The sequence below is a fragment of the Zalophus californianus genome, chromosome 6 (assembly GCF_009762305.2).
Source record: "Zalophus californianus isolate mZalCal1 chromosome 6, mZalCal1.pri.v2, whole genome shotgun sequence".
In the NCBI taxonomy this organism is placed as follows: domain Eukaryota; kingdom Metazoa; phylum Chordata; class Mammalia; order Carnivora; family Otariidae; genus Zalophus; species Zalophus californianus.
The window spans coordinates 21130116-21146299 of NC_045600.1; the positions used below are offsets into that span (position 1 = coordinate 21130116).

General features: G+C 41.7%; 1 protein-coding gene across 6 annotated transcripts in view; it reads left to right on the forward strand.

Moving 5' to 3' along the window:
• STON2 (stonin 2) overlaps positions 1-16184 on the forward strand; it is a 139868-nt gene that overhangs the window by 31954 nt on the left and 91730 nt on the right. For 3 of the 6 annotated variants that reach the window (XM_027568963.2, XM_027568965.2, XM_027568967.2), the window contains exon 3: positions 979-1263. In XM_027568963.2, the coding sequence (XP_027424764.1) occupies positions 979-1263 (285 nt within the window). The remainder of the gene's footprint in view (positions 1-978; positions 1264-16184) is intronic. The other 3 variants (XM_027568964.2, XM_027568966.2, XM_035727867.1) reach the window with 1 other exon arrangement.

Here is a 16184-nt window from a genome sequence, read left to right on the forward strand (position 1 = left end):
AAGACCTAGTGAAAGTAAGATATTTCATTAATAACTTTTACATTAATTACATGTTAGAATTGTAAATTTTCAACATAGGGAGTTGAAATTTATATTAGTAAAAGTAGTTCAGCTCTTTTTACTTTTTTTTAAATGTGTCTACTAAAAAAATTAAAATTACATATGTGGTTCAGCTTTTATTTCTTTAGGCAGCGCTGGTCTAAAGGGTTTGGTTACATTCAGGTAGACTAGGTTGTGTGGCTAAGGATGGCAGAAAAAAATTTTATGTTAGTACTTTGATTTTTAAAAAGTTTTCGTACAGTAAAATTGACCACTTTTGGTATGCAGTTGAGAAACTTCAACAGATGTATAGATTTGTGTAACCACCACCACTATTAGGATATAGTTCTTTAAAAAAAAATACTTTTTGAAGGCTGTTATGTGTTTTAGGACCAATAAAGTGCTAGAAAGTTAGGGGCCTCATATAGCTGGGCCTCATTCAGCTGATTGTTGGTACAGAGTTTGCACCTGGCAGTCTGCAGACACGTGTAGTTTGGACTGCACGGAGTTTGAAGTGTGAATTTGAATGCGTTTAGTCCAGACAGAAGCTCTCCGGTTCAATCAAAGTCTCCGTCAGTCCCTGTTGCCTTTTGCTTTTCTTGTTCGACTCAGTTATATTTCTGTTTGGCTTCTGTAAGCATTGTTGTTTGTGACTGCTGAGGCCTGGAGTAGATGCTAGGATAAGAACAGTGAATAAGATTTCCATTCTCAGCCTGCCTGGATACTGAATGTGGGCATGCTGAGGTTATCCTTCGTACACGTTAGGAAAACACTCCTTTAGCATAGAGGCAGTTGGCCTTGGCTGTTTCTTCACCTGCACCCACCAGAATGGTGAGTCTTGTGATCACCCCTTACATATCCTTGGGATTTTCCTCCATGAGAGTTTTGAAGGGTGGCCTTCCTCACGTGATTAATGGTGGTGTCTGGTATGTGTTTCAGGGGGCACCGAAGAGCACCTCCCAGCACTCTCGTCTTACTCGGACCAGTCTGAGAGCTCCTCCGGAGAGAACCACGTGGCGGAAAGAGGCTCTCAGGAGCTTTCCCACTCGGAGCAGGATGACTCCTCTGAAAAGCTGGGCCTCATCTCTGAAGCGACCTCCTCTCCTGGGAGCCCTGAGCAGCCCCCACCTGACCTGGCCTTCGCCATCAGCAACTGGGTTCAGTTTGAAGACGACAGCCCCTGGGCCAGCACATCACCATCTCAGAAGGAAACAGGTGAGACAGGTAGGTCCATGCTCACCAGGCGAGCTTTGCCATGAAGAGGTGTGTGAGGACTGCTGGGAATCTGCTTTACCAGAGCCCTCAGGCACCGGCCACACAGGATTGCTGGCAGAGATCTCTTCGGGCTTACTTCTACAACTAGGCTTTGTTATCAAAGCCTATGGAAGGATTTATGTGCTCTGGGCCATTTTTAGCCTTCTATACTTGTCCCTGGCTGTTGACCTGTCTTTGGAAGTATGCATATTTATTTATCTATTAGGTATTGGAATTATGTTTACTCAGCACCTAAATTATAAGCTCCTTACGGGCAGGAATGAATGTCTCTCAGAGCATGAACCACCATCAATTTCTTTTTTTTTTTTTTTAAAGATTTTATTTATTTATTTGACAGCGAGAGAGGGAACACAAGCAGGGGGAGTGGGAGACGGAGAAGGAGGCTTCCCGCTGAGCAGGGAGCCCCACATGGGACTCGACCCCAGGACCCTGGGACCATCAATTTCTAATAGAGTCACTAGTTAAACATGGATCTTCTTGTGTCCCAGACCTGTTAGATCTAAATCTTCAGAGGTAGGGACTGTTGTTAATGATAATTCTCTTACTCTGTGGCATTTCAGTAGCCAGAAGCTGCACGGGGGAGCTTAGCGAAGCCAGAGTTGTTGTTAGTCCCCTCCCTGGTGACCTGGCTGCTTATTTTATTGTGCACTAAAGCGTGCCAACACTGACTGGATAGCCTTTGTGACTGTCTTAGTTCTCTATTTGCTGTGTCACAAATGACCACAAACTTAGTGGTTTAGACATCATAACTTTATTTTCTTACAATTTCTGTAGTTCAGAAGTCCAAATGTTGGATGTGGTGTCACTGGGCTAATTTAAAGCATTGGCAAGGCTGCATTCCTTCCAGGAGACTCTAGGGAAGAATCTGTTTCCTTGTCCTTTTTAGCTTTTGGATGCTATCCACATTCCGTGGCACGTGGCCCCTTCTTCTGCCTCCAAGGCCAGCAATGCTGCATCTCTCTGTGTCTTTCTTCTGTAATCTCATCTCCCTCTGATTTCTGCCCACCTCTTCCGCTTTTACGGACCCTGTGGTTACATTGAGCCCACCGAGATAAGCCAGGATAATCACCCCATCCCAGGGTCCTTCACTTCATCACATCTGCAGAGTCCCTGCTGCCATGGAAGGTGACCTATTCCCAGGTTCTGGAGATTAGGACATGGGCATTTTTGGGGGGCATTATTTTGTCTACCACAGAGACCTACTAAAGAAAAGTAAGGTTGATAGGTTTTATTTTGTTGGTAGGTTAAATGTTTTGCTAGTTTTAATTTTTAAAAACAATTCTTGTTTTCAAACATGTTTTCAGCACCAATAAAACAATTGTTAAGAAAATATACAACATAATTCTATATAATGGACACTTCCATTTTTACATAATTTACATATTATGTATACTTTTTATATCTTTTTATTTTTTTTAAAGATTTTATTTAACTGAGAGAGAATGAGAGAGAGAGAGCACATGAGAGGGGGGAGGGTCAGAGGGAGAAGCAGACTCCCCGCTGAGCAGGGAGCCCGATGTGGGACTCGATCCCGGGACTCCAGGATCATGACCTGAGCTGAAGGCAGTCACTTAACCAACTGAGCCACCCAGGCGCCCTGTATTTTTTTAAAAAGATTTTATGCATTTATTTGAGAGAGCGAGGGAGACACAGCCTGTGCACGTGCATGAGCTGTGCAGAGGGGAGGGCAGAAGGAGAGGGACAAACAGACTCCCCACTGAGCAGGGAGCCCAACTACACAGGGCTTATCCCCAGGACCCTGAGATCATGACCCGAGCCAAAGTCAAATACGTAACTGACTGAGCCACCCAGGCACCCCTCTACTTGTTCATATTTAAACATCAGATTTGGGGACACCTGGGTGGCTCAGTCGTTAAGTGTCTGCCTTCGGCTCAGGTCATGATCCCAGGGTCCTGGGATAGAGCCCCTCATCGGGCTCCCTGCTTGGCGGGGGGCCTGCTTTTCCCTCTCCCGCTCCCCCTGCTTGTGTTCCCTCTCTCACTGTTTTTTCCTCTCTGTCAGAAAATAAATAAAAATCTTTAAAAAAAAATGTTTGATTCCTGAGATTTTTGATTCCCCAAATTTTGTACCCAAAGGGAGTGTGCCCCACTTGCTTTACCCTAGTCCCAGCGCTGCATTCTAATAAGGTTATGGAATGTATTGATATTACTAGAGAACAAGTAAGAAATGACAATTTTCAAATGTGTTGAAAGCATTATCGTGGCTTCAAAACTGCTCAAACAGTAATCTATATTTTTCCATATGTGAGTTTAACTCATCCTTCTAGAGGTGGAACCTCTAGGCTGCCTCAGGAGGAGCCTGTAGGCTGGTTTTCTAGTAGACTTGAGGTTTGATGTGTGGGCAAGAAAGCAGGAATAAAGCATGTGTAGGGCCAGCCCCACTTCAGGTAGTGTTCCAGGGACCCAAGAACCGTGCTCAGAGCATCAGAGTGGTAAAGGAAATGGGTAATAAACCCAAGGCTCCAATTCCACCTTTCCTGCCAATACCCAGCCTGACGCATCAATTTCCCTGTTACCCAAACCAGCGCTACCCATGTAGGCTAATTCCCTCATGGGTTTCCTCACACAGATTGGGTTTGACAACAAGGAAGAGTGGTTGATAGAGCTAAGGCCATGTGATAAGGAGAAAGGAGGCTTCGACCCTGTCAACATGGGTAATGCAGACATCCCCCAAGATAGACAGTTCCATTCTGATGGCTATTGGGCAGCCACAAATTAAATTAAATTTAAATTAAAATCTAAGGTTGGGGTACTGTGCATTGTCAATAATATCATGTATGTAACTGCGGGCACTGGGGTACTGTGCATTGTCAATAATATCATATATGTAACTGCGGGCATTACACCAAAATAACACAGATGTTTAACAGAAGTCTGTTGCAGCAAGTATCCTCATAGTGATAGAGACAATCTGAGGCTTCTTGCATTCACTGCTGCCTGCTCTGTTCTTTTGGTAATACTGAGTTTTCCTGGTGTGATAGGCAAACTAATGGCCTCCAAAGATACCAGGTCCCACTCCCTGGAACCTGTAAATGTTCACTTATTTGAAGATAGGGTCTTTGCAGATGTGATTAAGTTAAGGATTTTGATTTTGATTGTTTTTATTTTTTAAAGATTTTATTTATTTATTTGACAGAGAGAGACACAGTGAGAGAGGGAACACAAGCAGGGGGAGTGGGAGAGGGAGAAGCAGGCTTCCCACGGAGCAGGGAGTCCCATGCGGGACTCGATCCCAGGACCCTGGGATCATGACCTGAGCCGAAGGCAGACGCTTAACTGACTGAGCCACCCAGGCTCCCAAGTTATGGATTTTTAGATCGATATTCCTGGATTATCTTGTTTCCTCTACCTTTCATCCACATCCTTGGATTATCTAAGTGCAATCACCTATGTTCTTTTAAAAGGGAGGCAGAGGGAGATTTTGCCCACACAAAGAAGGCAATGCAAAGACAGAACAGAAAGGGATTTGAAGATGTGGCCTGGAAGATTGGAGTGATGAGTCCACAGCCGAGGAATGCTGGCAGCCCTGAGAAGCCCGGAGAGGGGGGGAATCTGTTCTCCCCCAGGGCCTCTGAAGGGAGGGCTGCCAGGCAGACATCTTGATTTCGGCCTAGTGATTCTGACTCCAGACTTCTGACTTCCAGAACTGGGAGGGAAAAAAGTTCTGTTGTTTTAAGCCACAAAGTTTGTGTTAATTTGTTATAGCAGTTCCAATAAACTAATGTACCAAATCTCCAAAATCCTAAAACGGAACCATTTGCATAAGACTGAAAATGAGTCAGTCTGGGCTAGGGGAGCATCTATAATAGTGCAGGTCATTATTAAGCATCTGTGTTATCCAGTATGTTTTATTTCCAAAGTTTATAGCCTTTTATAATTTATTCATTGAGTCACTGAATATTTATTAAGCACCTTCTCTCCGTAGCTGTCTTAGGTGCAGATATTCAAATACAAAACTGGGTAACAGAGTGTTCAGAATTTAACAGAAGTCCGTTGAGCTTCTTCCTGGGTCTTCTAGTAGGAATCCACAGCCAACCTATGCTCCCATGATTCCCCCATCTGCCTCCAGTTGACCATCTTTCAGTTACTGCATGTCTTAAAAAAAAATTTTTTTCCATCTCATGGTAGCTGAAAATTTGAAGGTACTTTGAGGAAGCAAAGGAAGAAGTGGATGTGGGGAGAATTGCTTGCCTAAAAGCTTCATTTTATAACCAGGCCCATCCCTATCATCTCTTCCTGGGAAGGATCAAAGTTTGAATTTAAAGCATTTTCCCTCATGATTTATCATTTGATTATGGGTGTTCCCCAGAGCTCTTGTTCAGTTTTGCCCTGGATCAATGGTTCCCAGTTGGAGAAAACGATGTGTTGGCTGCATGGCCAACTTCTACAAAATGAGTGGCCATCTGGTTCTTTTTAGTCTAATCTGACAATATAGAAATGATTTGTCCAAAAGTTTCTCATTTATCCATTCTAGAAAATGCTTCTCTTAGTGTATTAATTTTTAGCAAGCAGACCCTGGGCCTGTTTTTGGCTATAGCTTCACCCTGTGTATATCAAGTAAACTGTTTTTTAGTATGGACAGCCCATGATTGAAACAGAATCGGGGCAAGAGAGATCCTTGATGTGCTGTATTTAAACATGCAGGAATTGGGGATCTGTTGGTGAACTGTGGAATGTATTGGTGTGTCTCAGTGCATGTAGGTGGTGAAGTTCAGCCAGAAATAAGGAAAATCTGTGGAAACTGTTTACAGCTTCAGCTGTCTTTCCAGCCGCATCAGTATCACCAGAGCAAACCAATTCTCGTCCCTATAATGTAGCTGCAGTGTCTTTGTTTCTTCCCACTTTATTCCCGTGTCCTGTTTGCTGCTGTTACGTGCCTAGCACTTTCTGGGCAGACGCCTCTGTGTCAGGAGAAAGGGAAAAATGTGCATTTTGGACTTGGGAGAAGGAAAGTTTCCTCTACCTTTCAAAATTTCTTCTGGCTGGTCTTGAGACTTTAAATTGACATGAGACAGATTCATAGGAGAAAATAAAATATAATTTTGTACTATGGGAACCCCGCATAAACAGGAGGTTCATAGGCAGGTAAAATGAGGTATATATGCCATCCTGAGCTAAGGAATGGGAGAGGCCTGAGGCTTCAACGGGGTGGAGGCCTATTCACAGGACAGTAAGAAGAGCAGATGTTTGAGAATTAGGTATTTGCCCTGCCGTGCAGATGAGTCACTCAGATAAAATTTATCTCTACTGGTAATAACCCTTAGTCTGGGAAAGATACTCCGTTTAGATTCTTTAGGTAGTTAAAGGAGGGGCAAAATTTTCTCTCCAGCCCACAGGATCTCAGTTGCCTTCAGCTCAAAATAGTCCACATGCCAAACTGGCACATCTTGAGGAGACCTGTCTTGAACCCCCTCAGCCCCGTCCCATGCAGCCTCTTTGTGAATATTTTTTATGAGATGATCATGATCTTGACCTAAAAGAAGGAGAATGAGAAAGGAGGATAAATGGAACGGATTAGTGCTATTCCTGGTCTGGATGTTGGGAAGCAAATAGTGGAGGCTTACTAAGCCAGCTGGTCCGTACCCTCACATCCAGGCTGGCAAGAAGTTGGGGAAGAAAGCACACGTGCGCACACATGGAGTCGCTAGGTGGAGAAATGTTACATGGGACACTCCTTTTCCATTCCCTCCCCCAGTTCCCATTCCTGCACTGTTTACAGTTTTCCTGGCAGACGAAGAGCAAAAAACCAAAAGAATTTATCTTTTAAGCTGTGCCCCCTACAGATAAAACCAAGAGAGCATTGGATTTCAGCCTGGAATGGGATTGTACTACTTGCTCAAATTACAATGCAAGGAGGCTGAAGGCACAGTGGAGTAAGGGACAAAGAGACTGTCACTAGTGGTAAATCTCTTATTTTCGTGGCTTATAATTGTCGGAAGCTGCCCTGGGGAACTTAAATAAGCCAGGGAGTTGCTCCTCCCCACCTTGGTGACCTGGGTCCTGATTTTATCTTGCACTGAAGCATACCAAGGTTGACTGGACAATGAGGAGCAACAGCTGATGGGGAAGACAACTCCAGAAATGCTTTAAGTCCATCAGGGGGACGCCTTTGTTTTGGATTTCAACTAGTGCAAGATTTGAAATGAGTAAGTGCCATCATGATTGGTCTGGGAAAACGGAGGCACATCATCTCTCTCAGAAAAAATATGAATAAAATCAGTCAATTGAGTGACAAGCCTTTTGGTAACTTCATATGTCAGAAAGATTGCTGGCATCAGTTCTTGGACCTGAGGATGCTAGGACTGAGGAGCATATGAAGTTGTGCCTCCTTTGTAAATATGGGTTCCTCCATTAAAACCTCTGAAATTTGATGGAGGCCGAATGTGGAATTCATATCTCTTTGACTTAACAAGAACACTTTGGCTCAGGCTATGTTGATAAGTATTCTCTTAAAAAAAAAGATTTTTATTAGAACCTTAACTGCCAAACACTTAAACTTAAGACTTAAAGGAGCCACGAGAATACTGTTCACATCTTAGTCTGAAAATGCCATGTGATTGAACTGGGGGTTACCCACTGGAAAATGTCAAGAAATTTAACTGAACACTTATTTGCTGAACCCCGAATCCTAATGCACGGATGTTCTGCTAAACCTTAGAAGAGCAGCAGAACACAGCAGATCCAGTGTTAAACAAGAAGAAACAAAACAACCCACCAAACTTCTGGTGAATCTGTTCAAATCAAAATAGAATCTTTATATTGTTCTCTAAGGAAATATTTTTGAAAATGAACCTAACCGCAGGTGGTATTTTATTCGCATTGGGTCCCTTAGCACTAGTGTTTCTGAGTTTCCCTGGTGGCAAAAAGTTTTGCTAATTTAGTATTTTGTCTCCTACGTTTTAACACTCCTCCATGTACCAGGAAGAATGTAGCAGTCAGCTTACATATCACCTAAAGTCTTTATAAAGATCCTCTCAGAGCAAAGGCTGATTCCATATATATGCATTTTACAAGTGTATGTGTGTGCTTAGAATATGTTTGCAAATGCATGCAGATAAATGGACTTGAAAGAGCAAAGTTCATTCCCAAAATTAAAAGAAAAAAATTGTGGCACTATTTTCAGCATGAAGCTTCCTGTTCACTCATCGTGTTATGCGCTGACCTTCCTCCACAGACATGGCAATTTTGGGCAAGGCCAAGGCTGAGTTGGACCCATTATGCAGATGCTGCAGGATATGCATAATTACAAGCATAAAAAAAATTTTCATTTCCGGAACATTTTTTGCACAGCCCAAGCAAAACACTAATACTCCCTTGTGCTTTGAATGTCTTCCCCAAAAGCTTAGGCTAAGGCCTTCCCATTGTGTCTGGGGAAGCTAATTATCTGGGACCAGAGAAAGAACCACTTGTTTGGGGGAAGACCAGGGATGATGTCAGCCTTTAAGAGGGAGGCAGGGGTGACAGCTGAGAGACTTAATCCTGAAGAAGACTAGCCCAGTGGTTAATTTCTTTTTTTTTTAAAGATTTTATTTATTTATTCATTTGAGAGAGCGAGAATGAGAGAGAGAGAGAGCACATGAGAGGGGGGAGGGTCAGAGGGAGAAGCAGACTCCCCGCTGAGCAGGGAGCCTGATGTGGGACTCGATCCTGGGACCCCAGGATCATGACCTGAACCAAAGGCAGTCGCTTAACCAACTGAGCCACCCAGGCACCCTAGCCTGGTGGTTAATATCTATTATACTTTTTATTCTGGCTACTGAGGGGGAATTGGTGGGTGGGAGTGGACTAAGATTCCAAACATTTGGTGAACATGTAGCCAAGGCCCATTGCATTTGGCATGCATATGTATTTCCCTCTTCAACAGAGGACGTTTTATTTTCATTTAATACCTTGAATTGTTCTCTGCTTTTAAGAGTAATTAATGACCTTTCCGGAATCCATCTTCGACAGTGATGTACTGAGGAATGGATTCTAACAAAGCCCTTCTTCCTTGGGGCCTGATGCCCCCTGCCTCTCTCCAGTAGGCTCCACTCTGCTCTAATCACTACCTCTCCTGTTGTTCCTGACAAGCTCATTTCTGCTCTTGCTGGTTCCTTGGCCCCCCAGAACTCTTCCCCTACATTTTCACTCAGAGCTCTGCTCAAGCATCATTTCCCCTCGCCCCCACCCCCTTTTTCCTGCATTAAATATCTTTACAGCCCATGTTTCTACCAGAAATTAGGTTATGTTTGTTTGTTTATTGTCTCTCTTCCCCACTAGAGGAGAGAGAGATTGTCTATCTCCTTTACTCTCTATCCCAGAATATGGAGCATGGAACTTAGTAGATACTCACTTAGTATTTGTTGGATTAATGAATGAAAGATGAAAGATGTATATGAAACATCCCGCAGAATGACTGACTCCCATTTATGGGGCAAATGAGCTGTTAGGCAGAACTTGATGCATGGCATCCTCAATGAAGGTGTTATTATTTTTTTTTTAACAAAATAGGCAGAGAAACTAGGCTGGCCTCTTTCCCATCATGCCATGTGCTTATCAGCTGTGATCAGTTTTGATTGCCCGTTATTATACACAGAATGCACACACACAAACATGCGTATACATAGCACACAGATACACATACATATGTATACACACATAGTATATGTACATAACATGTGCTTACATATACACATGTATATATGATATATGCATAACATAACTATGATACATATACAAACACATATTTTTCCCTCTGGGAGCTGCCTTAGAAAGCACATTTAAAACTGTGCATTATATTTTTGTCATATTTGAAGCTACCATCGTGCCATTTGGGCAGGAGAGAGGATCTTTTGAAAATGACTTCTTCCAGTTATCTAAAAGGGACTTTATTTTACAAAAACGCCAATATTCTCCTCTTCCAGAATGTGCTAACTTCCCCAAGGGGTCCTTGTGGCCTGTCTCACCCTCAGCATGGGACACAAAACACAATAAACTGCCGAGCATGCATTAATTAACTAATTCATTCATGCAAAAAATATTTAGGTGCTGGGAATGCAATTATGAGAAAATTGGCCATAGTCCCTGCTCTCCCTGTGCGGAGGTTACCTAACGGTTGGGCAATCTGTTACCAGTGAAGCCTTCTGGGTTAAGCAAGAGCTCCTCTGAACCAGTCCTGGGACAGCTGCTTGGTATTGCCAATGATGAGCTAGCAGGGGACCACAAATGAAGAATGGAATTAGATCTATTTTATATTAATGGGTGGGCATGTTTACAGCATTGGAGAAATCATATAGCCCTAGTGAGTAGACATCAAAGTATAAATAAAGAATATGACATCAAAATGTGTATAAGTATTTAAATTTTAGTCTAGGATCCCAAAGGATAAAAAGAAAATATTGTAGTTGCTGTATTGTTTTAGCTGACAGCTTGTCAGTTTATTATTCATTCAACCAATGGTGCTTTGAATTGTCACTATGTGCTAGTCGCTGTTCAGGGCACTGGGGTTACAGTGGAATATTCTGGCCCCATGGAGCATACTTTCTGCTGGAAAAGCCGTACCAGAAACACAATAAAGATGTAGATACAGTGTAAGTGTGTTAGACAGTGTGGTTAGCAGGAAGAGAGAAACATGAGGGAAAGAAAGAGAATGGAGTGAGGGAGGATGTGAGGTTTTACATAAGATCAGGGAGTGAGTCTCTGAGCAGTAACTTTTGGGTGAAGACATGGGGGAAGCGAGGAATGAGCCTTGCAGAAATTGGGGAAGGAGCTGTTCAGGTGAAAGGAACTGCAAATGATGAGCCTCTGAAGGGGTGCAGTGTCGTATTGGTGGTATGTGACTGGAGTGGAGTGACATGGGGAGAAGAGAAGAGTATGAGGTGGGGAGGTGCTTCAAGGGTACAGGGAGGACCTTGGCTTTCGCTGTGGATGGGGTGGGAAGCCATCAGAGTTTGAGCAGTGATGTGGTGAGGTCTGACTTTGATGTGAACAGGTAATTCTGTGAAAGCTGTGTGGCCGTTGCTCTGTGGAGAACAGACTGAGAGGGAGGACACTTGGGGAAGCAGGGTGACTTGGTGGGAGGTCCCTGTCACCATCCAGCAGGGATGGTTTTTCCATGAAAGAGGGATGTGCAAAAATGACCTCCAAAGGCCACAGGAGCCCTAAGGCCAGAGAGAAAGGCCAACAGGTCCACCTTGATAAAAAATGGTTTATTAAAGGGACTTAGGGACAGACGCATGTCTTGGGCAGCTGCAAGCTGAGTAGATCTCTGTGACCCCACCTCCCATAAGACCTGCTTTTGTAGTCCTAGAGGCTGGGGAGTAGTGCGGGTAGACCACCCCAGGGGGAATGTTTGAGAGCAGTTGTATGTCACAGTCATTTCTCCTGCACTGATCGAGGACGTTAAGCTCCAAGGGTGTACTTAAGGGTGAGGTTAGACAAGGAAGAATGTTGGGGGATGGGGCTGTGCTCAAGAAGATGTCAGGTCATCATGCAGATTTGTCCACAGATCTGTTCGGGATGGCCTTAGTCTGGGTCACACAGCAGTGTCTTGGGTCAGGGTGGTAGCTTGGAGATGGTGGGAAGTGATTGGATTCCAGATGTATTTTTAATGGAGGACTAGCAGAAGTTGTGATGGGCCAAATGTGAGAAGAATCAAGGTTGGCTCAGTGGGTTTGTTCTGAGCACCTAGAGGGATGAAGGAGCTGGTGTGGATAACAGAAACTTAGTTTCAGAGAGGTGAGGTTGGAGGCCTAAGTGGAGATTTATTTGGACAAAAGTTTAGGTCTGGAAGTAATAACCCACTTGACCCCTTTTCAGTGCTTCCTTTGTGCAGACACTTTAACAAGTGCTTTGTCAGTATTCACCTAATCCCCCTGTGAAGTGGGTACTGTTTTAAGTCCCATTTTTAAGGTGAAAACTTTACAGCAGAACAGATAAAGTAACTTGCCTCAGGATGCAAGACCAGATGTAGAATGAGACAGGCAGTCTGGATCCAGGGTCCTTATATCTAAGCTCTTAGGAAAGGAGGAGTCACAGATTTCTATCTTTTTTCACTTTATTCTTTGCTGGATGGATGTGGCTGTGAAGAGCCCTGGTGACAGCAGTCTGCTGTCCTCTGGCCCAAGTATCAAAGGCCTGGCCCCTGGGAGAACAGTCAGCTCCAGGCTCCACACTTCCTCTCAATGGTTCAACTCATCTTGTGGCCTGAGGACATTTACTTCAGAACCTAAATAAAGTGATTCATCTGAGATTTCTTTTCTTTCTTTCTTTTTTTTTTTTTTTTAAGATTTTTAAAAAATTTTTATTTGTTAGAGAAAGCACAAGCAGGAGGAGTAGGCAGGCAGAGGGAAAAGCCAGCTCCCCGCTGAGCAGGGAGTCCAAGGCGGGACTTGATTCCAGGACTCTGAGATCGTGACCTGAGCCAAAGGCAGATGCTTACCCGACTGAGCCATATATCATATCATGTAGATATGATATATGGCAGTATCTCCTACACATGGATGTAGGACAAAGTAGATGGTTTTTCACTCTATGGTTCCTCTTGTAAAAAGAAGTTCTTAATTTTAATGATATGAAATTTGTTTGTTTTTATGCTTAGTGCTTTCTGTGTCTTGGTAAAGGAAATCTTTCCCTACCCTGAAGTCATGAGCATATTTGGGTATATGTCTTCTAAAATATTTCTTTTTTTTTTTTTTTAAAGATTTATGTATTTAAGGGCTCAGATTGTTAAGCATCTGCCTTCGGCTCAGGTCATGATCTCGAGGTCCTGGGATTGAGCCCCACATCGGGCTCCCAGCTCAGCAGGGGGTCTGCTTCTCCCTCTCCCTCTGCCTCTTCCTCTGCTTGTGCTCTCTCTGTTTCTCTTTCTCTCAAATGAATAAATAAAATCATTTTAAAAAAAGATTTATGTATTTATTTGAGAGAGAGAGAGAACACATGTGAGTATGGGGGAGAGGGGCAAAGGGAGAGAGAGAGAGAGTCTCAGGCAGACTCCATGCCGAGCTTGGAGGCTGATACAGAGCTTGATTTCACAACTCTGAGATCATGACCTGAGCCAAAACCAAGAGTTGGACCTCAACCAGCTGTGCCAACCAGGCACTCCTAAAATATTTCTTGTGGAGCCTTTTGTGCTTTATATTCAATCCACCTAGAATTGATTTTTCCATTTGGTGTAAGTAGGAGTTTAATTTCATTTTTTTCTATATAGTATTTTACTATTATTTCTAATATTTTATTCATTTTTAACCTATGTTATTAAAATTCTACTTTGTTCATATCTAAGAAGTGTGATTCTGCTTATTAATATGAGGAAAAATATGCAAGGATTTTGATTGAGAATGTAGTAAATCTATAAAGCAATCTAGGGAGAATTAACATCTTCACAACATTAACTTTCCTGAACCTAATTATATCTCTCCACTTATTTAGATCTTCTGTACAATCTGTTAATAGACTTTAGGAGTATCTCCTCTGAGGACTTGTGCATCTTTTGTTAGATTTATTACAATATATGCTTGATATTTTTGTTGCTATTATAAATGCTACCTTGTTTTAAGTTTAATTTTCTATATCTTTCTTTAATTTTCAGAAATGCAATTATTTTTATATATTTTTAAAAACACAAGTACTGTGCTAAAATTATTTGATAATTTATTAGGGTTTCCTGGTTATTTTCTGTACACAAAAATATCATCTGCAAAGAATAGGTTTGGTTTTTGTCACTCTTTTTTTTTTTTTTTTTTAACTGCCTTACTGTGTAGGTTCTGACCGCAAATAGGATGTTGAATAGAAGTAGGAGTAGCGGGTACCCATCATCTTGATCAGGATCTGCAAGGGAAAGCTCTCCAGCAGTGCATGGTGTTTGCAAAGGGTTTTGGGGTTAGCCTCTCCTGGTTTAGGGAGCTTCTTCTGTTTCTAGTCTGCCAAAAATTACTACCACGAATAAATACTAAAATTTACTCAGTGCTTTCTCTATATGTATTATGATGATAATATGGTGTTTTACTCCTTTAATATATTATTATGGTGAGTTATATTAATTGATTTAGTAACGTTAACCCACACATTATCAACAGGGTGATATTACCTCTAATGGGGCTAAAAATAGTTCGGGGCGGGGCAAAGAAATCTTATTCTTTTTATGTGTACAGCATAGCTATATATACAATACATGAGAGATATACAGTATATCTGTCTTATTAAAATTTAAAAGGGAATTGATAAACTGGACCTCATCAAAATTAAAACTTTTGCTTTATAAAAGGCCCTGTTAAGAGGATAAAGAAAGAAGCTATAGACTGGGAGAAGATATTTGCAAACCACATATCCAACAAAGGACTGGTATCTAGAATATATAAAGAAAACTCAAAACTCACAGTAAAAAACACCAAGCAATCTAATTAGAAAATGGGCAACAGACATAAACATATGTTTCACTGGAAAGGATATACAGATGGCAAATAAGCACCTGGAAATATGTTCAATATCATTATCAATAGGGAAATGCGAATAAAATGAGTTATCACACACACATATTAGATGACTTAAAATAAAAATAGTGGTAATACTAAATGCTAGTGAGGATGCAGAGAAATTAATTGCATGTTTAGTTTTATAAGGAACTGTCAAACTGTTTTCCAAAGTCATTGTTACAGTTTACATTCTCACCAGCAATACATGAATGACCCATTGTATGACCTAGCAGTTGTACTCTGGGGCATTTACCCCAGAGAAATGGAAACCTAGGTTCATATAAAAACCTATACAAAAACCATACATGAATATTCAAAGCACCTTTATTCATAATAGCTAAGAACCAGAAACAGCCCAGATGTTCTATGACAGGTGAATGGTTTAACTAACTGTGGTTAGTCCATACCGTGGAACACTACCCAGCAATCTAAAGGAATGAAGTATTGATACATTCAATACCTTGAATGAATCTCAGAGGCATTAGGATGAATAGTAACAGCCAATCCTAAAAGGTCACATACTGCATGATTCCATTTATATAGCATTCTTGAAATGACAAAATTATAGAAATGAATAACAAATTAGTGGTTGCCCTAGGTTAGGAACAGGGCATGAGGGGAAGAGGTAGAAATGAATATAAAAGGTCAGCATTCCTTGTGGTGATGGCACTGTTCTGCATCCTGACTGTGATGGTAGATACATAACCTACGCACTGATAACATGACATAGGACTAAATACATACCTAAGTACATGTAAAACTGGGGAAATATGAGTGAGATTGGTAGGTTGTATTACTATCCATTTCCTGGTCATGATATTCTCCTGGGGAGGGGGTACTTCAAGGGAGAGGATGATTGGGGAAAAAATTTGTCAGTGGAGCAGTAATGAAAAAAAATTGAGAAATACTGTGTTAAACCGACCTTGCATTCACTGGATAAATCCAATTTAGTCATGATGTAATTCTCCTTTTCATCAGTCTCTAGATTCTCTTTGATAATTTATTTGGGATTCTTGCATCTATGTCCATGATTGAGGCTGACCTGTATTTCTCATTTTGGAGTATATAAGTATAAATAAGATATACTTTGTCAGGTTTTGATGTCAGGAAATCCTTACCTCATAATGTGAGTTGATGAGTGGTCTCTCTTTTTTGTACTCTGAAGGACTGAAATATTTTTTTTTTCTTTAAAGTTTGCTCGTAATGTGAGTTGATGAGTGATCTCTATTTTTTTGTACTCTGAAAGACTGAAATATTTTTTTTTCTTTAAAATTTGATAGAACTTTTCAGTAAAACCACCTGGGCTGACATTTCCTTATGACAGTTTAAGGATTGATTCACTTTATTTGATGATTATTGGACAAGTCAGGTTTTTAACTTTCTTCTTGAATCAGTTTTG